This window comes from Hippopotamus amphibius, chromosome 8 (genome assembly GCF_030028045.1).
Source record: "Hippopotamus amphibius kiboko isolate mHipAmp2 chromosome 8, mHipAmp2.hap2, whole genome shotgun sequence".
NCBI lineage: Eukaryota > Metazoa > Chordata > Mammalia > Artiodactyla > Hippopotamidae > Hippopotamus > Hippopotamus amphibius.
Window position 1 is genome coordinate 111,892,056 of NC_080193.1, and position 23,954 is coordinate 111,916,009.

At 40.2% G+C, this 23,954-nt stretch overlaps 1 protein-coding gene across 8 annotated transcripts in view; it reads right to left on the reverse strand.

Annotated features, from left to right (window-relative positions):
* MYO1B (myosin IB) overlaps window positions 1-23,954 on the reverse strand; it is a 182,898-nt gene that overhangs the window by 2,060 nt on the left and 156,884 nt on the right. For 6 of the 8 annotated variants that reach the window (XM_057744587.1, XM_057744589.1, XM_057744588.1 and 3 more), the window contains 11 exons: window positions 23,529-23,678; window positions 19,900-19,968; window positions 17,690-17,776; window positions 17,344-17,430; window positions 15,461-15,547; window positions 12,131-12,205; window positions 10,624-10,758; window positions 8,641-8,747; window positions 6,262-6,394; window positions 5,469-5,621; window positions 3,875-4,002 (listed from right to left, as the gene is read on the reverse strand). In XM_057744587.1, coding sequence (XP_057600570.1) covers window positions 3,875-4,002; window positions 5,469-5,621; window positions 6,262-6,394; window positions 8,641-8,747; window positions 10,624-10,758; window positions 12,131-12,205; window positions 15,461-15,547; window positions 17,344-17,430; window positions 17,690-17,776; window positions 19,900-19,968; window positions 23,529-23,678 — 1,211 coding nt within the window. The remainder of the gene's footprint in view (window positions 1-3,874; window positions 4,003-5,468; window positions 5,622-6,261; window positions 6,395-8,640; window positions 8,748-10,623; window positions 10,759-12,130; window positions 12,206-15,460; window positions 15,548-17,343; window positions 17,431-17,689; window positions 17,777-19,899; window positions 19,969-23,528; window positions 23,679-23,954) is intronic. The other 2 variants (XM_057744585.1, XM_057744586.1) reach the window with 2 other exon arrangements.

The window sequence follows — 23,954 nt, forward strand, 5'->3', positions numbered from 1 at the left end:
TGACTGGCTCCCCCCGGGCTGGGTGCTGTGAGGGACAGACATCCAGATGTATACACGGAGGTCTCCGCCCTCCAGGACGGCATCACCAGAGAGGCCTGAGGGCAACATGGCTGGACCAGCATCCAGGCTTTCCCAGCTCCAGGCCAGTGCTCCTTTCTCTCCACTGTCAGAATCAGTATAACGTGACCATGTTTTCAGTTATGTTTCTCAGGGAACTGTTTTCTGAGTTACTGGCATATGACTGAGTCACTCTAAAAACCATGTTCCCTGGCACCCACGACAACAGCTCTGCTCTGTACACATTAGTCCCCGTTCCAAGGTCTGAAGAGCCCACGTTTTGCAAACATTAACTACTGGAGTGAAACGTGACACATAAGCTTGTCGTCATCGGTGATACTTCTGAGCTTTCAAATGGGCCGTTTCTTTTCAACTTGAAAGCACTGAAAAAGGGCTCTAGTTCCAAATTCGCCTGAGATCTCTCTCCGGCATGTATTCTTATAACTATGTGCCGCAAAGGAAAAACAAAATCTTTCAAGTTTAACATAAATAATGAAATATTTTCACATTTTAATTTTTAAAGACCACTTGTAGTGTAATAAATGTACAGGGAATTCTTTTCCCAATAACTTCAGTATACACTGGCTGTCTCTGTGTTCACAATTCATGACCGTGATTCACTCTAGATTAACAGTAACTAAACTTTACTGAGTATTTACTATACACCACACTGTTCTTAGTAAGTTACACATAGTAACTCAACTTTAAAACAATCCTATGAGGTAAGTACTGTTATTTATCTCTATTTCATAGAAGGGAAACTGAAGCCTGGCCCACAGTAAGGACACAGGTTATCTCAGAGAATCAACCGCCAGCAAACAATCATGTCAGACGTACGATTTCACAGCACCAATACCAGTCAGAACTGCACAGCAAAAGGAACAGAGACTAGTTGTTTGGATTTAAAATATTCAGAAAAACAACTGTATAACTTAAATAATATATATGTATGTGTGTATTACATGTGTGTATACATGTATGCATATACACATATATTTAAAATATTTAATAGAAAAATTCACTTTAGTCTTCAATGCTATAGATTCATTTTTAGAAATACTATAGAATTATTTAAGATCATCCTTAGAATGCAATCTATTCACAGCTCAAATAGTTTGGGAGTTTAAGGACTGGTGATTGCAAGGCAGCTGAGTCTCTCAACGAATTCAATTCTCATTTTTACGTGTGCAGGTTAAAACTGCTCTAAGAAGGAAACTGGCCTTTGACTTTCCTCCTGTAAACTGACATATAGTGATTATAGAGATTGGGTTTGTTAGAATAATTACATCTACTTCTGAAAAGGATCTACTGAGGAAGGTCCTGGTGACCAGAACTGCATGCTGTTTACAACCCTAGTCTGTACAGTCTGCAAAAATACATCATGGGCACTCCTGCCCATGACTCTGTAAAATTTTGTTTAAGTTTAAAATGCTCTCCAAAGCGGAGTATAATCCCTGCTTAAGAGCTCCCAGAGGTTATAAACAGAGGCTACATGGGAGTCTTGCTCTGCTGCATGGTTTCCTGTGCTGCCCAGGAAGGAACCAGCGTGCTATGCAAGTTTCCATCAGCTACTATTTTACTTTTATGAGACCAACCAATAACTAGGAATAAGAGAAGGAAAGGTGTTCTGGACTGGTTTATAATGCTACTAAACTTTTGTTTTCTTCACGTGGCCACAATGAATCTTAGCACAAACAAGCATGTTTATTGAAAGCCTACAGAGCTAGAACACCACATCCCTTTTCTGTGACAAGTAGGGTCCCTGCCATCCAGAAGCAAACTATCCCCATCAGTGTTCTGAGAACATATGCCTCAAGCAAAAATTGTGAGAGCCACTGGCAGGGTTCTGTGGTTGATACACAGCACACAGCATCCCCCAGGATGTCATAATGTGCAACCAGACTGCAGAGGCTCCGGGAAGTGCTGCAGTGAAGAAGGACCGTACGTTTCTTCACAGCATGTCACTACTAACAACCTGCAACGGCACTGTTCTCAGAATGCCAGTTTGGGAAGTGCTTAAAAGCAGCAACCCTTTGTGGCCTAGATGCTGGTGTGATTTTCTCTGTAAAGATGGCCTTATTAATGTAGCGGACCAAATGCAAGCCTGCTTCATTCGTATTTCAAGGAGCTTCTGCCTCTGAACACACAGAATCTTTCCACAATGAGTGGGAATGACCAGTCCCACCAAAACAGAAGCGCAGCTTCCCGAGTTATGAAAAATTTCAACTAAAGAGAATTTAAAGATCTAACAGCCCCAACAGGTTAAAATCTTAATTGACTGGAACCCAAAAGCCCTTATCTTTTTTCCTATTGTTCTTGGTTTTATGAGAAAGGACTCAATAATAAGGAAAGTTATTTTGTGTAAACTGCAATTTCCAACATAGAGCATACGCAAAGGCCAACATCCCCGCTCCCCGCCACCCCAATCTGAACACCACTCAGTTACAAGACAGACAATGAACCTAAGGTTCTGTCAATCTTACCACAACAAGGAGAGCTGGCTGGCTGACGAGGTGACAGGAATGGGTATGAATTTCTTTAGAGAGACTTTTAGAAAGAGTTGAAACAGAATAGGCTGCCAAATCTTTGTTAGTAAATAAAATCATTTCCTGAGCAATAGGGTGATGCAAATTTTTACTCTCTATGTAAGGAAGTATATCCGCAGCTAGTAAACAAGCTATTGAAAAGTAATCAATTAAGTATCAATCCACATAGTAATTAAAAGTCATTCCAATGATCTCATATTGACAGATTTAATACATGGAGGGATGCTCCAACTTGCATGCAAATAATCTGTCTCTATAATTAGAGCCCTAATGTGAAGCAAAAAAAGCAGATTTCAAGTTCATAGCAGTCTTGACACTACTGAACTCTTGTCAACACGGAACAATTATTCTATAACTAGTTCACACGTGAGAAAAGGTATTTCAAATACCTAGCACATTCCCAAACAGCACTCTTGACTTCCCTCTCACCCCAGCCACCCCCAAACCCCTTTCTTCAGTGTCAATTACTGCAGTAAATGGTACCACTTGGGCTCAGACCCAAAACCTAGCATCCAATCTGTTAATAATTTCTCTTGTTCTCCTTCAAATTACATTCAGAACCTGACTACTTCTCAGTAGCTCCCACTCACACCCCAGCCTAAGCCTCATCATCGACAGCTCAGAGAAGCTCCTATTTTCTCTGCTTTCACTCTTGCCTCCCTAACAGTTATTCTCCACGCTGCAGCCAGAGAGCTCTTCAAAAAATATAAATCAGATCATGCCACATTCTTCCTCATAACCCATAGTGGCTTTCCATCATCAGCAAAATCTCAACTCCTTATACCTCAGCTACCAGGCTCTACACAGCCGGGTCCTCTGCCTCTCGCTCTGGGGTCTTTCCCCTCCATTTCACTCTACCACAACACCCACTCCTGCTCCAGGGCCTTTGCACCTGCTGCATCTCCCTGGATTCCAGTTTCAACTGAAGTGTTGTTGCATCAAAATGGCCTCCCTGACCACTGTATCAAAAATAATACCATCTGACCTTTAACCTGCCTTTTTTTTCTCTGCAAGCATTTGTCACTAACCAAAGTCACACCACCTATTTATTATTTCATTCATGCATATTTGTCTCCTCCACTAGGATGTTAGGCACGTGAAGGTGGGGACTCGGTCAGTGTCACTCACTGCCCATCCATCATTTAGAACACATGCCAGACATACGCGGTACTTAATAAGCAGTAGCTGTAAAAGTGAATGAGACCAGATTGCTCAACTAAAACAATAACGCTGAAAATTAAAAGGCATATTCAAACAATTCATGAACATACTCATCAGAAATTTCAATATTGAGCTTCTGTTTGGTTTGGCTGAGAGTTGTCCGATAGAGCTTGGTGGCCATTTCAATCAGGTGATCACTGCTGAAGAGAAAGTCTCCTTTACTAGCTGCTTCGGAGCCCTGAAAGAACAAACCAAGAGTCAGGCTATCATAATTAAAGACAGCTTGGGAGGTACATGTTTACAGGTCTGGCTGAAAACACATTTATAGTCTCTCTAAAATATCAGCTCCTAGAGTCCATCCTCCAGAATAAACAATAATGACAAAAGCAGTAGTTCTTCCAACTTGCTCAGAACACCTTAGTAAGGTTACCTAACCCCGTGCCACCCCAAGCTGGTCGATGGACCAGAAGCACCACCAGCATCACCTGGGAGCTTGTTAGAAAAGCAGACGCACAGGCCTGACCGCAGTCTGACTGCAGATGATTCCATAAGACTCCCGGCTGATGTGTTTGCTCACTCAGGTTCGAGAAGCACTGACCTAACCTGTAACTCTTTCTGAAAAGGCTGTTCTAAAAGCTCCTCCATGATTTGGTAAAAAAAATAAGAACAACAACAACAAGACTTCCAAAAAATATCCTAGGGCAGTGGCTTTCAACCTTAGCTGCACAAGGGACTCACCTGGGGAGCTTTCAAAATATAGAATGCTTGTGACCCATTCCAAGAAAGTCTGATTTGGTTGGACTGGGGGAATGGCCTGGAGACCAGCATATTTTAATATATAATTGAGGCTCAGAATCACTGATTTAACATGCTCCCTTAGGTTAAAATCCAGAGTGGGGAAAACAGGCTGAATTAAGCTTATGCTTAGAATCAGCTAGATGGGTTACTATCTATTAGCTAGGTATATGTCCCTATATATGATTAATATTTGCTGACATCTGTTTCTCCTGTGACTATTTGTTATGTGACAGGCACTATGCTGAGTACATTACACAGAGTTTCATTCAAGCCTTATAACAACACTATGAAGTAGGTACTAATATATTCCCCATTTTAAGAGAAGAAAAATTAGGTAGCCATATTAAAGTTAAATGACTTGGCCAAGGTCAGTGTAAAGTTAGTGACACCAATGCCAGAGCCTATACTCTTAACCACTCAATTCAAGCCAGGAGGTCATGGTTAAGCTGACATTAATTTAAAAAAAGTCAATATTATCAGGCAGTTATTTTATTACAGTTGCATCCTTTAATTAAAAAACCCCACATTAATGATGAATAAGAAGACATTTACTAATTTAGCAGATAGAAGAAACAGCAGAGGGAAGCATAATTTTAAATGTCTTGTTATTTCTAGGCATTACTCTCAAAATAATGCACATCATAGTGAGTGTAAACAAAAAGTTACTCAGTAAAATTAGAATTCAAGTGAACAAGTCAAAAAAAGTCATTAATCTTGTTCAGTTATTGAAAAACCAAGCTTGAGATTTTACATAAGAGTGAATATAGCCCAAATTTGCAGGTCGGTAAGAAGGATATATAAACTTCAATTAATAGGATTTTTCACAGGTGGAAAATCTTACATCAATGGCTGAGAGATTGGACCAATGCAGAAATCTTTCCGTCAAATCAACAGCTGAGGCTTTACCTCTTTGAGGTGGACAGCAAAGAAGCCATCATTTTGTGAACTCATCGATACTTTGGTTACATCCACCAGAGGAACCTCTGACTTGATCTGTCCAGACTTCTGATCAGCAAGAAGGAGATTATTGTTTGTTAAGAGGAAAATCCGTGATGTACTCTACAAGAAAACAAAACAAAAAAGGATGTAAAACCAATGAAATCCCCCTAAAATGGTCCATGAGTTTAAAGCATTAATTATTTGTAGAAATGTAGAAAATATTATTCTAACATTTTTCAGCATGCACACCTATGTAAACTGAGAACACATTAAACAACAGATAATCTATTTTAATTCACAAGAATTTTAGAGAACAAGCACAATTCCACCTAAGCTTAAAGGTAAGAGAAAATAGCTCCATTCACAGTAACTGCAGAGAATATGAAACACAAACTTTTTGAAGTATAGTTGATTTACAATGTTGTGTTAGTTTCAAGTGTACAGCAAAATGATTCAGTTATACATACACAGATATATATGTTCTTTTTCAGAATCTTTTCCATTATAGACTATTACTATATACTATTACAAGATATTGAATACAGTTTCCTGTGCTATACAGTAGGACCTTGTTGTTTATTTTATATATAGTAGTGTGTACCCATTAACCCCAAATTCCTAGTTTATCCCTCCCTGCTCCTTTCCCCTTTGGTAACCATAAAATTGTTTTCATCTGTGAGTCTATTTCTGAAATGCCAATTTTAACAACTATCCCAACTGATAAACACTTCTTACAGGTCTCCAGGGTTAGCGTTCTTACCTTCCCATTAGCACGGTTAATTTTGTTCACCACTTCAGCAATGATAATCTTTTCTTCGATGGCATCTTTGAGTTTCTTGTACTTGGGATTCTTGTTGATTTCCAGGTAAGGCCCTTGGAATGGCTGCCCAACACTAAAGGAAAAAAGTTCCTCACATTAGAAATGATTTCAAACGGAAATACTACTAGAAAAAGGCAACAGGTCAGTCGATTCTGAAATTCAAATTTCAAATATATTTTTGATGTCATCATGGCATTTGGCTGGTAAGACTTTGATAAAAACTCTTATGACATGGAAAAACCAAGAGAGAAATCAGTCACAAGAAGGACAGCCAAGACCCATGTGCATGGTCTCACGGGAAGGAACAGGCAATTCCTTCTAACCTGTTAATATAAAGTTAACAACTGCCTACACAGGATCCATGAATGCTTTAAACAGTATGTAGCAATGGTAAAAAGAGCACAAATCATTACCATCACCTGCTCCAAAGAAAATTTTCATTTTCTCACAGAGAGTAAGAAAATCAATAGGCCTTCTGGGGAAGAACAGATCCAGAGCAACCACTTTAGAAGAAAACTACAGAGCACTTAATATTACCATGTAACTCTGGCTCTAAGTAGGCCACATATGAAAGAAAAATCAGGCCTTTCCTCTTAGGATATGCCCCTAAATGGACAGAAGCAGCTAAGGTAAACATTCAGAATCAGAGCCGTTTTCTTCCAAACAAACTACTTCTTGCGAGAGGCACAACTGTGCACACAACTCCAAGATATCTTTCCCTAAAGACTTGTTGGGTGACAGGGCGGCTTCCTCAAAGACACCAAGAAAAAACCACGGCTTCCTTTTGAGCTATAAAGTCCTGACAATTTGCAAATACAACTTTAAATGCTTGTGTTGTGGGTGGAGGATCAGGGAAGAAAATCCACGTAGGTGGTCAGTGTTTCACAGCTCCCAGGACAGAAAAGTCCGGCACCCCTAAGGGCTGCCGCTTCACACAGTGGTGGGCGGGGAAACGATTCCACCTCTCTCAGTGCTGGAGGGTGAGCACGGACAAGCACAAGCCCAAAGGACTTGGCTTGATATGGACATTTTTTGGTTGCTGTTCATATTCCAACATGTTTTTAATAATACAATGTGCTAACAGTCTTTGAATCTGTTTCTTCAAAAATGCATTTTTTCTCTCTCCAGTTTCTAAAGAGTCATCCATAGGGAATGTTAATTAAGAAGGTCACTCTATAATTTAAAGACATCAAAAGAAAAAGTTGAATGAATTAAGTTGGTGGAGGAAGCATACAGACAATTTACTTGTTTGAATATGCTTTATATAGCAGGCACTTTGAACAAGGTTGGATTTAGACGCTGTGTTTGATTGAGGGGGGTGTATACCCCCTCAAGCAGCCCAATCAGCTGACCAAGGAAGCTGTGCCATTAAAATATCTAAAGCAAAGGAGTTTGGTAACTTATGTGCACTTAGCCCTTTAAGCAGAAGAGCTTTCAAGTATGTGTAGACATAGAGAATATACACATACCACACACGGTACATGTGAATATATTCTTAGCATATAATGCATTTTTATTTCTAGGACATTCTTTGGGAAAAGCTAAAAGTTGTTATAGATTTGGCTTGAAATTGTAAAATCAACTTTTTTAAAAACACCAGATGGAAAGAGGATAGGAATTCTAGGGGGAAAATGATGAACCTGGGAGATGTAAGAATATTCTGATGAGCAGTTTGGGGTTTTTTTTCCTGATAAGCAGTTTTTACCAAGAACTTCACTTGGCAAACTTGCAATTGGTGTTCCTTCTTCTACTGAGTACTTGGTGTCTATGATAAAGGAACTGAACTTGCTGCAGAGGCCAGTGAAGTCACGCCCAATGAGTTAGCTGACCGAAGGCCACCATAGGGCAGTGCTTAGGCAATGCTCAGAAAGTGATAGACTAGTTCATTCTTCATTTATCTTACAAATGAGATTCTGACCCAGCTTGTTAAAGTAGGAAGACTGCAATAGTGATTACAGTAGATTGCCAGCAGAAACCAGCTAGTCTCCGAAAACTATGGAAAACTAATGGGAATTTACAATGTAAACTGATCTTAATTGCCTAGACAATTTTTACTTTAAATGACAACTTCTAATTATTTAGGAATTATGCAGGCTAATGCCAAGAGCAAAACCAACAAATGTGATCTCATTTCTCTAAATATGCTATGGAAGCCCTTGCTCAAATGTGTTACGTTCAAATCCAGCTGATCATAAAATAATTCATGAAATTTAAAAATCTGTGCATTACTAAAACCAAACCCCACTAGAAAATGCCTACAAATATGTTTGGGAAACTTTTAAAATATTGACTTTTATGGGTAAAGCAAAGCCATAATACCTAGATGGGTATAAAGCCTTCTTGTCTTTGAAGAGTTCACTGGCTTCTAGTTTTTCTTCATAAATAAGTTTCTGTTGGTCTGTGAATTGGTCCCTGTATTTTTTACACTGTGAGATGAAAAGAAGAAGAAGAAGAAAAAAAAAAAAAAGACATCACTTACATAAATAAATCATTACTCATCCTTAAATATGCTAAGCCAATTTAAAAGCAGTAATAATCATAAATGTGTATAAAATATTCATTTAAAAGGCCAAGAGCATTTTTCCTTCCTGAGTTTTAAAAGGTTGGTCCTGGAAAATGTCGTAAAAACTGTATGGCAGAATTTGTGATGCTTCTTCAAAACATACAAGGGCCTCACTGGCCTGGGCCATCCTGGGAGTACCATTTCCTCCCACTACAAGGTCAGCCCCTAGACTTCCTTAGTCCTGAGCTATCCACATTCCTTCAGAGACTCATAGTAAGAAAACATGGTACATCACAGCCCAGTGGGCACATTCATACACACACATGTAGACAACTGACGCAAAAGCTTCACAAAACAATACTTATCCTTTCTACATGTCATGTACTCCATTATTTTCTTTTCTACTGTATTTCATTTTAAAATGCTGGTAGTAATCGACTACATTGCTTTCATGACCCACAAATATGCTATGACTTACAGTTTGAAAAGGGCTCTTCCAAATCCCCCATTACCATTGTATAACATGGACAAGGGACCTGAGAAATCTCCCCTTCTCCCCAGTTCTGAGATTGCACTGAAAGGAGACAGGGGGCGGCGGGAGGGGCAGGACCAGGTTCTTTAGATGAACTCCCTAAGAAATTCAGCTCAGGGGTGGCTGAGAACCACCCACATAATCGTATAAAGGAATGTCAGCATTGCTGCCCGCCTTTGGAATAAGCTCGTCCTCCACCCTCAATCCAAGGGAGGTAAGGGAGAGACTCAGGAGCCAGGGGAAGGACAGGCAGAGCCAATTCCAGCATGAGCAGCTCCCCGCCATCACTTCTGAAAATAGTTTCTATATCAGACTCAAAGTGGGGGGATGAACACTGAGACACCTCGGCAGATCTTGATGAACTGACTCACTAAGTTAGGGAACAGAACTCAGAGTCCAGGTCCGTATGTGCTGGTACCAATCATTACACTGATCGGTGATAACGTCTCTCTCTATATACATGATTCAGCTAAGAACAAGCCCACAGTACTGGGCAGGAAAGAGTTTCCCAGAAGATGTATCCATCAATCATTCGCTTACTAAATACAAGCCCTTCAACCTAATGATTTCATCCTATCTGAATGACATATATTTAGCACTGCATATATCAACTAAATTATTGAAATAAAGTTGACCTCTACACAAGTACCCCATGTATCCCACACTGAGCTCCACCTAAATTACATGTTATGCTCTCATATAAAATTAAGTGAGCCAAAATATAAGGCCAAATCAAGTAGATTTTCAGTTTCCCTTTCATTCAGGTGGAGGGAAATTTCAGTGTCCTTAATGTCTTTTGAGTGACTTTAGAGTTTTTCGCAAGTCCATTAAAATGTGTGTGTTCTCACATGTCTACGTATGTCTGCGTAGAAAGCAAACTCTTAAAATTTTTGAGACTTTACGACTCACATGAAGATGTCCAGATTTTACTATTTCTACCTCCAGAAGTATTTCTTCAAATAAAGATGAAAATAAAAATGAAAACAAAAAATTCAACTACGTGAAAGCAACTGGAATCTGGACGGGAGAGACAACGCAGTCCTGCTCTTTCCTTTCCAACCGCGGATGAGAAGAGGTGCCACGTGAGCACCTGGGGCTCCAGGAATTCTCACAGAAAGCCAAGCACAGTGCCCGCTTCACCAACACCAACGTTCTCAACTAATTCTCCTTCAGGCTGGAGGAAAATCCTGCTTGTATGTAACACTTCTCAAACATTCAACATATATGGTAAAAAGTCTCTGAAAAAACATAACAAGACATTTTTTACCCTCCACAAGTGGAAAATCCTTTTTAGCTCCTTGTGAGTAGAATCCAAGAATAGGTAAGGTCTCGAAGGCCAATTCTTATCTATCGGAGATAAGGAAGGCACCTTATTTTTCATTTCCAAGAAGTATTTTTGCACCTGTATGACAGAAAATTCCAGATGAGTAAGATACACCAGAAACAAACACTGTGTGACATGAATCAGACTCAAAGAAACCAGTCTTTAGTGGAATTAAGCGAGTTTTAGTCCATAAAACTTTGTAACTCGTCTGGAAAGTCTCTATTTCACTCTTTCCATTGGTTAGAGAAATCTGAGCTCCACCAAATGGTTAAGAGAAAAGAAGCATACTAAGGCGAATACTAATTTTAATATTAACATTAATCCTAATACCAGTCAACAGGAGAGAGCTGCGATGTTTAACAGGTAGCCACTAGCCACAGGCTATTTATATTTAAATTTTAAGTATTTAAAAAATTAAAAATCCACTTCATCAGTCACAGTAGTTACACTTCAAGTGCTCAACAGCCACACATGGCTAGTAAACAGCAAAGACACAGAACACTTCTGTCACTGCAGAAAGTTCTACCGAACAGCACTGCTCTAGAGCACTTAACATGGGCCAGGCTCTGTGGGAGCTTGATAGTGTTACTTCCTCTTAATTCTTACCATACCTCTACAAGTGCTGTGCCACTATTATCCCCATTTTACAGATGACAAGATGAGGCTCACAAGTCTGTGAGTGGTGAAGCAAGCTGGCTCCAGAGTTTGCACGCTTCACCACCACATCTACCTCTCGGAAAGACGAAGGGAAACTTTAGAAGCCATCCCGGGAGAGGGGCACAGCCTGGCTCTCCCTCACCCCGCCACCCCCTAGCTTATTTGCCAACCTTGCTTTGCAGTGGCTCGTGGAAATTTAGCAGGGCAAGATCTTGGCATTCCCCTCAAATTCCTATGCCGAAACCCTAACTCCCAAAGGGATAGTATAAGGAGACGGGGCCTTGGGGAGGTAATTAGGTTGAGATGAGGTCATGAGGGCAGAGCTTCCAAGATGGGATTAGTGCCCTTATAAGAAGAGACAGGGAAGCGTTTGCTTCTCTTTCTCTTTGTCATGTGAGGAGACCAGGAAGAGGCCCTCACCAGAACCAGACTGTGCTGGCATCCCAATCCAGGCTGCCCAGCCTCCAGTACCGTGAGAAATAAAAGGTTATTGTTTAAGCCACACAGTCTATGGCACTTGTTATAGCAGCCTGAACTAAGACACCTGGCTTTCTTGGGTTCACCTTCCCCAAAGTATGCTTTCTCTGTCAAAGAAAAATATTTCATTAATTACATACGGGCCTCCTTCTGACACACTACTTGAATTTTAGAAGCGATAATAAAAAAAGGTCACAATTCTCAGTGGCACAGTTATGATTTAATTGTTACCAAATAAGTCACGTATTACTGAGTTGGTGCTTTTCACCAGTTAATCCAATAATGCTAATTAGCCATATGTAAAGTGTAAACTTACAATTCTCTGAAGTGTAAATTCATAAATTTTCTTTCCAGCATTGGCTCTGAAGAATTTTCTGTACTCCCTGCGTACCTTTAAGAAGCAGCAGCAGAATACAGAGGTTAATGTGCGGCCAGCAGACGCCCATAAAGATGATACACCTCTATTAAAACCAAAAATAGACGGAACTAGTAAATTTATGTGTCTTTCTGGATACAGTAAAATAATTGAAGCATACTGAGGCAGTGGGTTTTAAATTGGAAAAAAAAGAAATTAAGAGATGCAAGATAATATCAGAATGTTTTGATGTTTTAAATCCTCTTAGTTTTTAAAGAGCCTGATGATCTGATGAGAAACACTTTACAGGCATAGCTGCAAACCCATCACAAATCAAAATACATTCCAGAAAAAATGACAGTAATTTTCACTTCAAATTGTTCCTAAAAGGAAAAAAAAAAAAAAAAAAAAAAAAGCCTGAAGAAATATATGGCAGTTTCCAAAAGCCTTGCATATGAAGATAGGACTTTAGTACTGCATATCAGAAGTGAATACAACTAAAAATAAGAATTTAAAAGGAAGCTTTTGAATACGATCATTATCTCCCATTTAACTGCATTAATTTTTCTCTCACCCCTACTCCCACCAAACTTTTCTACTATCATAGCACTTAAGATATCATATTATAGTTTCAGTTTATCATTTCTTCCTTGCTATACTGTTGTATTTACTTTGTATACCAGTCTCTAACAAATAAAATAACTGAAGTGTTTGCTAAATGAATGAATGATAGTTTAATTTGGAAACTGAGGGGGAAATATTTAAAATGTTTATTGTCATCCAGTTATAAATGGGAGAGTTAGAATTTAGCAAAATATTAGCCTATTTGAATAATTCAGACATTATGTATGTTTTTCTTATATCTTTAGCTTTCTGGGTTTAAATGCACATGTTCAAATTATTTCTACACTAAGGGCTGTAAACTAGCAACCTAGTGACCAAATTTAGTTTGTTGAAAAATATTTTATATGCACATGTTTAAATTAAGAACTTCACATAGGAATTCACACTGCAGGTTTCTCTTACAATTTTCTAAGATCTAGCAACAGTGAGCCCCATTCCCACATGGCAAGGACTGAGTGGACCAGAGCAGCCATCACTGCCTTTGGAAGAAAGGTGCACCCTCCCAAAGACAGGAGGCCTACCGTTCCTAACCCACCTTCCATCTGCTACTTCCTTTATCCAAGTGACCTACCTGGTCCCTCCAGGCATCTGAGCACTAAACCTATTCTCTACACCTGTGGATTATTAAGCTTTAAAAAGCCTTCCATATACCACACAGGCAGTTCTTCCTTTAATTCATCTTCCACTACTGATTATCATTTCTCTTTTAGCCATGGAGTTGCTCATAACTATTTCAAATCTCAAACTTACAAGGTTAGAAAGAAAATGAAGAAAAACGATACATACTAATTGCTTTTGAAATTGTAAGCGTGTACAAAAGCAGAGCCATTAAAGTGAGTTTCATGAAAACATATCCTTAGAAATATACTAGAAGTCCTATATTCACTTGAATGTCATTGTAACTGCACTCAGCACTCAATGCAACATGCTTTCTGATACTCACAGGACAGGCCCTTTCTCCTGAAATACAGCTACATACAGAAAAGCCCTAGTGACATCAAGCTGGCACAGATAATGGGTTCCCTTCATGGGCCCCCGGGATCTTAAAAAGGGTCCACTGAACTTTGTAATCAATTCCACAAGAGTCAAATCATTTAAAAGGGCAGAATTACTGTTCTTATCAACATAATTCTTTTTAAAAAAAAACACAAAACTATTACATTCTTGGACTTCAAAGAAGTTTAATTTTATCTCATAACAATAATAATGGTAACATTAAAATACTCCTGTTTTGTGGAAACTGGAAAAAAAAAAAAGGCGTATGTCTAGAGTAAGCCCAGGTAACTAACTAAAATAGCATTCACCTACAAACTGAATTTGATTTATAGGATGCTAGCACACACTCTAATATGAAAGCACGTTAAACACTTAAAAAAAATCATATGCAGTTAGTTAAATCCAGAAAACTGAAGATAAACGTGATGTTGCTGGTAGAAATCATTATAGAGAGTGAAACTCCTGACTCAAGGCTGTTTGTTCCTTCCTTTTATGAAAATTAGAATGCAAATTAGAATGTGAATAAAATGGGAAATAAAATCCTCAGTTTTGAGTTTAAAAAAGTAGTTACAGAACTTGTTCAGAATTCTTGAAATAGAACATCTTAAATTCATATTTAAGTTACTTTTTTTTTTTTAAGTTACTTCTTAATTACTTCAAAAATTACTTGATGAATATTCATTATAATCAAAAAGTTAATTTACTAAAAGTTATAGGCTAAACTTTCAGGGGAAAAATGCAGATTGTTCAAAGCAGAGTTTATGGATACTGCTAATGCAGTTCAGATTCAGAGTCAATGGTTTCCTGGATAATATTCAAATATTTAGAAAAAAATGAATTACTACAGTATTAAAATAAAAATAACAAAGAGGAAGTATCACAAAGGGGCCTAATTAACACCAAACAACAATATGAACGGCTCCCTACAGTGATGAGTTATTAACTATTAGGAAGACAAAATCCTGGTATTGTCTGAAGGTGACTGCCAAGGTTTTCCAGAGTGCAGTCATATCTGCATGCATGCATCCTTACCTCAAGTAGTAAGCACCACTTTAAGTAAACCCTGCCCTAAATTAGAAAGCATTTGAATTTAAAGTTCTCTTTAACCTGAATGATCCACTGCTGGTCTTATTTGTGAAAATCTGTGCATTTATGCAACACCCCCTGGTTTCTATGCTGGACAATTAGAATGATGGGCTCTTTAAAGAAAGCTCTGCTCCAGGCGCCATCAATAGGACAGACTAACTGGATAAAGGGAAACAAAAGCCCAATATCCCCAGGCTGGTCACTGCAGACGGGAGGTGTCAGCTTTTAGCTCAACTGCTGTAACCCTGTCTCATAAGTGAAGAAAAACAAACAAAAAAACACAAAACTTCATCCTCATAAAGAGAACATTAAATAGAACTTGGGTAACAAAGGATAAAATATACTACATTACTATTTAAAGTAATATGCTATTACTTTAAACGTACCATTTAAAGAAAGACTGCAATAAAATCAGCAAATTTTAGTGTATAGGTTTGTTCCCAAAAGGAGACCAAATTAGGCAAGATGACATTGTAAAAGATGGTGCAGACCACCAGCAAGCATAATCAGTCGTTTGGTCAGGGTTAGTAGGTGCTAGGCTTCATTGAGTTCACCGTGGACAGAAAGAAGAGGTTGAGGAAGTACCTTCAGTCCAAGCCAGTAAGCCCAAATGACAGCAACTGCATGCTTACGCCTAGCCTCCTCCTTCAAGCGTTTCAATTCCCTTCGAGCCTAGAATGTTTTAGATGGTAAATAAGAGAGACAGCCCAATGCAGACAGCACAAATGACCAGAAAAAGACACCCCACCGAACAGAAGAGCCAGTTTATGCATCAGGACTTCAGAATGAAAGCGAAACGGTGCACAATCATTTACACCCAAAGCATCAGTGTCAGGCTGGTGTAGTCCCTTGTATTTTCAGTGCATTTGGACTCTGTCCCAGAGGAGGGTCCCTGAGGGAAGCACTACCCCGCCCCCCACCCTTACTTCCATTCTGCTCCCTTTTCTCTCCCCTGTTCTCTCTCCCTCTTCACTTCCTTCTCCACACTCTCTCACGTCCCTCATCAGAGCCTTAGAGCTGTGAGTGGCACCTAATGGTTTCCGTAGACTTTCCTTTGCTGCCAGCCCACGGGCTAAAGGCTGTGAATTCCTGAGTTCACTCATTTGGACATCTAAAAAACCACTCTTGTGAACGACGATTTAGAAAACTGGAAGGAATAAAAGGTTGCTTCTCTGAAGTTTCAAACAAAAATAAAACAAATCCCCAAATCTTTCCAGTTAGAAAATCAGAAGTAGCATGTATCAAAATTCAATATTCACTAAGGCCCCAAACAGTGAAATAAATGGAAGCAAGATAAAAAAGTCAAACAACTCATAGGTTTAAAAAATCAATCTTGGGGAAAAATTAATCTGAGGCGTGGTATTTTAAAAGACGGGAACAGACAGACACTAACACTTCATTACATTACAGTACTCAGACTGGGAAACGGATTTCTCTCTCACTCGGTGGAGAAACCCCAGAGTAACTGCCTAAGAGTCCCTCTGCTAAGACAGTTCCCTCAGTTTATAAAAGGAACTCGTTTGTTCCACACGGGTCTTCAGGGGAAAACACAAATGAACAACTTTGGTTAGTCTGTGGCAAGTTAACATCTTTTATGCAGGCAAATGTTGACTTTTTTCCCTCACAAGATGGGTTTATAATGCTGGCAAGGTAGACTTAAAAATATAGGACTGTGAGGGTATCTGAGTTTCTAACTGGGATACACATTTTTAGCAGCAATGACCTTTGGTTTTCTAAGTAACAAAAACATCTAAAATGCTCGTCCCTTGGGGTATGTGAAATGTTCACAGAGCCCACGACTCTGCCTGGGGATTAGTGAGAGTATTTCAGGAGGCCTTTGTTTCTGTACACAAACAGCTGATGTCGAAATTCCTGGGATTCTTCAGGGGCAATTACAGCTAGTTCTGCATGAACACAGCTTTCTGTTAAATCACAGATGATATTTCTTTTCACATATAATAATTTGCTTAAAATAATCAATAGCTACCACAGTGAGCCTAAAAAACAATTTCATTCATGGATTAATAGTTTTGTAAAGCATGCGTTAAAGGCATTTCTATTATCAACATGTTGCAGAAGACCAATCAAAAACCCAAACCGTGACATTCCCATCATGCCCCCACCACATACAAAAACACCTTTAGAAAACTGCCAGGATACATCGCGGGGTGAAAAAACACCCCCCCCAAACTAAACATGCATGTTATTTGAGAGTTTAAAAAAAAAGAGCAAATATGCTGATACCTCATTAGTAAGCAATTAATTAGTCTTCTTTGCCTACGCATGCTTAAGCGTCCTAACGTGCTCTGTTGGCACAAACAACTCCGGGGTTATTAAATCTGGCTGCTAGCACATGCGCCAGTGTGAGCCACTGTTAACCATGGGCCTTCATCCCCTGAGAGGCTAGAGATATGGACTGATTATTGCAGATTCCAGGATGGGAGTGATGGGATGTGCATTTCAAGTACCTTAGATCCAAGCCAGTAAGCCCAAATAACTGCAATAGCATGTTTATTCCTAGCCTCCGCCTTCAGCCGGCTCAGTTCCCTTCGCGCCTGTGATGCATTTGAAAAGGAGTTACAGAAAAGTTTAAGGCAAGAAAGGTTACTGCTGATTCCCAATGGAGAAAGAGGAAGAGAGACACCGGTCACCGCCACACAGTAAACACCAAAGCGTGCGCCACCACCCCACACCAAAACGCTGGAAAGAGCAAGAGGCCAACGTGTGCTCAGGAGCTTAAGCCAGTGAAACCCCAATGAGAGGGTCCTTTGTTCCACTCCTGACCCGCCGCCTTCCTGGGGGTCTCTGGCCTACCTGGGTACCATGCCAATACGCTGCAATGGTGGTGGCTGCTTCCTCACAGCGCTTCTGATGTTTCAGTTCCCGCAGGATTTTTCGGGCCTAAAGCACAGAATGACCCAGAAAGAGAGGAAATTAAGTCAGAAAAAACCATATCCATAATGACTTGCAAAAAAAAAAAACAAACCTGAAGAGATAGTCAGCATCCCCATTCTCAAGTGAAAAATCAATAGCTTAAAGAAAGAAAAAGGGGGGCTTCCCTGGTGGCACAGTGGTTAGGAATCTGCCTGCCAACGCAGGGGACACGGATTAGAGCTGTGGTCTGGGAAGATCCCACATGCCGTGGAACAACTTAGCCCGTGCGCCACAACTATTGAGCCTACGCTCTAGAGCCCACGAGCCACAACTATTGAGCCCACAAGCCACAACTACTGAAGCCCACGTGCCTAGAGCCCATGCTCCGCAACAAGAGAAGCCACGGCAATGAGGAGCCCACGCACCACAACAAAGGGTAGCCCCCGCTCTCCACTAGAGAAAGCCCGTGAACAGCAATGAAGACCCAATGCAGCCAATAAATAAATAAATAAGTAAATAAATAAACAAATACATAAATTTAAAAAAAAAAAAAGAAAGGAAAAGGGAAAGTTGCTTTATTAGCCCAAAATGGACCATGAGAATGTGGTAAATGAAGATTCTGTCAAGCCTGGCAGTGTAGCCCCACTCAGACAGACAGCAGCCTCCCACGCCCTCATACATGACAGGAAACAATACAAACATGATATGTGACCACAGCAATACAAACTGGACATGGCAGATGGAAGGAACAGTTCTCAGAATGTGTTTGGTGGATCTCCAATGATCCACTAAAACCAACTTGATCACTTCTGTTATTATGGTCTGGAATGGAACTGTAGCTGTACTTTTTATTCAAAAGGGATGGCTAAAAACTTGCTAAAATAAAATTATCTCACTGGTTCAAAACTAGTGGCTTCTTTCTAGTAGTTACTGAACACTGATTTTGCTGGGGCCAGGACAACGGCCAGTGTGGAGGTGAACCCTGAGTCCTGCCTCTGAAGTCTCTAGACTGGATGCCTGGACCCAGGACTCAGCAGTAGGTCAAAGAAAAACCTGCAAGCAGCAATTTCACATACTCTGTGGGCTCAGACTTGTATTTGGCAATTGCTGTGGGACAACGACCAAGCCCCTGGGCTGCCCACCGGCCTAGATAAAGGGCAACGGAAGCCCTGGGACTCCCGACCCAAGGCTGCACCCCCAGAAGGGGTCCCTGGCTTGAGAACTACCCTGAAGTAACCTCTCCACAAAATCACCCCACAGGAACATGGTCAGAACAGGCCCTGAAGTATCTCTAACCCAAGCAGGGGACAGCAAGCTTTATCTGTAGAAGGGCAGATGGTAAGTATTTTTGGTTTGCAGGTCATATGTTCTCTATCACAACTACCAAAAAATCACAACTACCAACTCCGCTGTTGCAGCGCTAAAGCAGCCACACGCAAGATATAAAACAACTGAGTGGTGGTTGTGTACTAATAAAGTTTTATTTACATAAACTTTGTACTTCATGTATGCATATATTTATATGAAATGTGTATTCCATATAAGTTTTACGTCACAAAATATTCTCTTTTTAATAACAATGTTTTACAAATATGAAAACCATTCTTAGCTCTCCAGGTTGTACGAAAACAGGCAATAGGATAGCTTTGGCTTGTGGGCTATAGTTTGCTGACTCTGAACCAAACCTTGGCAGGAAGGACCTAGAACCAGGTGCTGGGTGCACCAGGACAGCCAGAGCTTAGGATCTTTCAGTTGTGATGGGGCAGCCTGCAAGAAGGTCACAGGGAAGGTACGGAAGACACTGGGCTGGGGGTGCTGAGATCTGGCAGGACTCACAGGTGTGAAGGCAACAACATAAGACAGGCTTTTGGAATACAGCTTCCCTCGCAAACAGGGGGCAAGAGGAGACTGAAATCACGTACGGTATTATTTCAAGGACTTCCTGCTCAGAGAACAAAGTGCTTGTAAAGAAAGCAGGAAGCATAGTGAAGGGCCCCAGCTTGGCCCATAATATTTCTTCTTTCCATCTGACCGTTTACAGGGTAGGCAGGAGGCGAGGAGCCCTCCCCCGCAGGGGAGCCCAGAGACATCATCCATTGTGAAGAACATGAAAACCCCACATAAATAAGGGTCACTTCTTTCAAACTCACCTTCCAACCCCGGATATAAGACTGAATTACCAAGGTGGAGCTCTTTATCTGTCGATATCTCTTTTGTTGCTGTGGGGTGAAAGGGGAAGGTATCAGCAGTTCTATTTACACATCCATAACACACACACTGAGAAAGAGAATTTGCTCACTTAGTACAATGAACTCTTGATCCCCCAGTTTCCTTCTGGGAGCCAACAAGTACAGAAAGCAAAATATCCAACCATGTAAAATTATTACAGTCAATCCAAAGTTTGCTTCAAGGATGGTCAATAATAATGAACCAATTCCTAAATGACACAGGACCCACCATTATTAACATCTGTTCTTTGTATCATGCTGCTACAATACAGGGTCGGGTGTACAGCAAACACCCAGTGAACACACATGGAATGAATACGCGCTGAGTTCTGCAGCTGCTTCTGAGTGTTCTCTCTTTTTGATGCCATTTCTCACCCTGCTACTTACTGGGTCAGCCTCTAACACCCCCACTTCCTTTTAGGTTTGCTGCTTTTACTGCCTCAAGCTGGGAAATCAGCAAACAAATTTAAGTAAACTTCCACCAATTGACTATATGTATTGAGCTCCTACTCTGCATGCAGCCCTTTAATAGAACTGTGAGGATGTAAATGCGACCCCAACTCCATCCCTGCACTCAGGGACTCACAGTGGACACCAGCCAGCAGCGGAAAATAGAAATGGTGTCCCAGGAGAAACAGAGCTCAGCAGGCAGGTTCAGCTGCAACAGTTTACTTCCAGGTGGGGAAGGTTAAAGAAGACACAGTGAGAGTCTTCCCAAGGGTCGGCTCAGCAAGCTCGAAGCCCAGAGCCCCTTCCTACTTCCAGGGCTGATGCCTCAGAGAGTGCAGGCTGCTGGAACACTGTCCCTAGAAACTTGAATGCTTACTGTATTCAGTGGGGAATATTCACTACAACGTAGGCATTCGCAAGGCGATTTCACAGCTTTTCAAAGTACTGAAGCCAGGGTGTGACTCTGACCCTGGAAATGGCAGACTGCCCAGCTCCCTTTCTCTGAGGGGGGAACAGATGCTGCCAGGACTCTGGGCTACGTTCTGGAAGATCAGAGGAAATGTAGGGTGATGTTATCAACACATGAGCAGCAGAACAAAAGAGGATGCCAGAGAGAAAGGCAAAGAGAACCCTGGGACCTTGGACAAGTCACTACCTTCTTTGGGCCTCAGCTTCCTCATCAGTCAAACGAGGAGCTGGAAAATCTCTAAGACTGCACAGAGTGATATTCCACGGCTGTAGGGGCCAAACTGTACCTACAATACCTGACCATCACTTCTCACATCCATTTAGTACCTCAATGTTTTCTTTTAAAATTCTTACATGGCTTGAAAATAATTCTCTCTCTCTTCAAAATTCATCTCAAGGAGCCATGAAATATCACAGAATATAGATTTTAAGATAAACAGTAACTGAAAATGGATATTCAGAAAATCTGGGAGTTATTTAGTCCAGGGAAAATCACTGGCTTGGATAACTGTAGTTAACTGGTGGAGGTATTTACAAGCATACCTTGTTTTATTGTATTTTGCAGATATTGCGCTTTTCTTTTCTTTTTTTTTTTTCTTTTTCTTTTTTACAAATTGAAGGTTTATGGCAACCCCGTGTTATCAAATGATGGTTAGCATTTTTTAGCAATAAAGGATTTTTAACTAAGGTATGTACCTTTTTTTTAAGATACAATGCTATTGCACATCTAATGGATTACAGTACAGCGTAAACATAACTCTCATCTGCACTGGGAAACCAAAAGATTCGTGTGACTTGCTTTATTGTGATATTCACTTTACTGGAGCAGTCTGGAACCAAACCCACAAAGTCTCTGAGGTATGCCTATAGTTCAAATTCTGAAACAGAAATAACACTAGAGCAAAATTAATACTCCCTCTAAAGATTGGGCTATTATTTGTTTTCATTCTAACTCTCAGCATCACGAACTAATGATACATATGGTGACTTTTTAAAAATCTGGAGATACAAAAGCTCTATATTGGGAGGGAGGGTGGAAATAGCACTTGCTATTCTTGGTTCCTTGCCTGTTCCTTTCCTTCCAACGAAATGGCCCCTTCCAGAAGGTCTTCCTTGACCATCCTATCTAAAGTAATATCCCGTCTCCCCATTATCCTTTTATCTCAGTTCTCTATTTCCTTCCTAGCACTTACTACAATCTGTCATTGTTCTGATTATTTATTTGCTTAAATGCAGATCATCCCTCACCAGACATAAACTCAATGAGGTCAGGAATGAGGTTGTCTGGTTCACTTTGTTATCCCCAGAGCTTGGCAGAGTAGGGGTTTCAAAACTATTTGTAGAATTCAAAATAGATGAATTCAGGATGCTTCAAAACTTGACTTTTCTTAATGATCTCAAAGTAAGAAAAAATAAAATGGACTCCTCGAGGACTATCTGTTATTATTTGTTGGTCCTCCCTTTCTTAGGCAAACAGAAAACAGAGCATTATGAATCTGCCAAAGGGCCAAGTACCACTTCATGTGCAGCCAGGTTGGTGACAACAGTTCTCTGGACCTTTGCAGAATGCATGTGAACGAACCTATCATTAACGTGGCTGGATAGGGTCGCATTTTAACACTTGTACTGCTGGTTATACTCTTTTAACTCAAGGAAGCAATTTTAAAGATATTCTTTTACAGATCACGTAATTTTTCTTTAATCATTTAAGTAACTCATTAATTTCTAAAACTTGAAAATTAGACACTAAAATATATTACATGAGAATAGGCCAGCATAAATTATGTCCTGATTATACACTCCCTTAAAGCAAAACTTCTCTACAGCTGAAAAAGAGGAAAAACACCCTAAAGAAGATTTGATTGCAATTTTAATTCATTTTCTGACTCACTCTCTAGTGAACAAGCAGAGAATGAAAATGCATTTGGAAGCAGTGTTCTTATCATTAAAATTCATTTTGTGAGGACACAATGCCAACTTCAAGCTAGCCTAGAGGCAAACCTTCAGGTTTCCCTCAAACCTGTTATGCCTCCGATGAAACATCTATAATTGAGTGAGGAAGAAAATCCCCAAAAGAAATTCCATATCAATTAAGTAAACATACTTTACTTTTGAGTCTTTTCCCAAAGGGCCTGATATCTGAGGACTAAAGGAAATTCAACCCTTTACCCAAACCCAGAATTCAACTAAAATGTGGCATTAGCTTTCTGGAGTTAAAACCATTTTCAGTGCTCCTACAATAAATAAAAGGAGAACAGGCAATTATTTGGGAAAACTGACCCTACCGTACTCAAAGGGTTAAATGACATTATCTCTTCCAGTCTGATAACCAAATTCAAGATGTAGATCTCCCACTACATGTATCTCCACCGGTGGAAGACAGTGGGATAAACTGAACTTGAGCTTTGACGTTGTCCTGGATTCAAACCCCATCTCTGCCATGTAGTATAGCTGTTACTTAACAGCTCAATGACTTAGTTTTCTCATCTTTAAAAAAGGGACCAGAAGAGCACTCCTTTCACAAGCTCATTGGGAGGATTAAATATGTAAAAAATTACCTACACAGTTAAGTACGTAACAAATATTTGAAATAAGCATCATGATTACAGCTCAAAAATGTCAGGGGCTCTTACCGCGTATCTCCTGTACCAGGCAGCAATCACGATTTGGCTTTTTCTCATCAGCAGGAAGTGTGTGCGACATTTCCACCCCCGATAAATCTTCTGGATGAGAGTGGCCAGGTCCTCAAGACGCTGCTTCCTCAGGTCTTCTAATTTGAATAACTAATAAATAATAGATGGATTTATCAAAAATCCACCAGAAACTCATGGCATGCATGGACGTCACTCTCAGGAAATAAAATGTCACGATGTTGGCGTGAACCACATTGAGGGGGAAAAACTTAATTACAGATAATAGGGATTATAGTCCAGGAGAAAACCATTTGAATGAATTCATGCAAGATACGCAATTTAGACTACAGTGTTTTAGGATTTATGACAAATCATATAAGAGCTGAACTGAGCTCTAGATGTACCTTCACACTTTCTATGAGGATG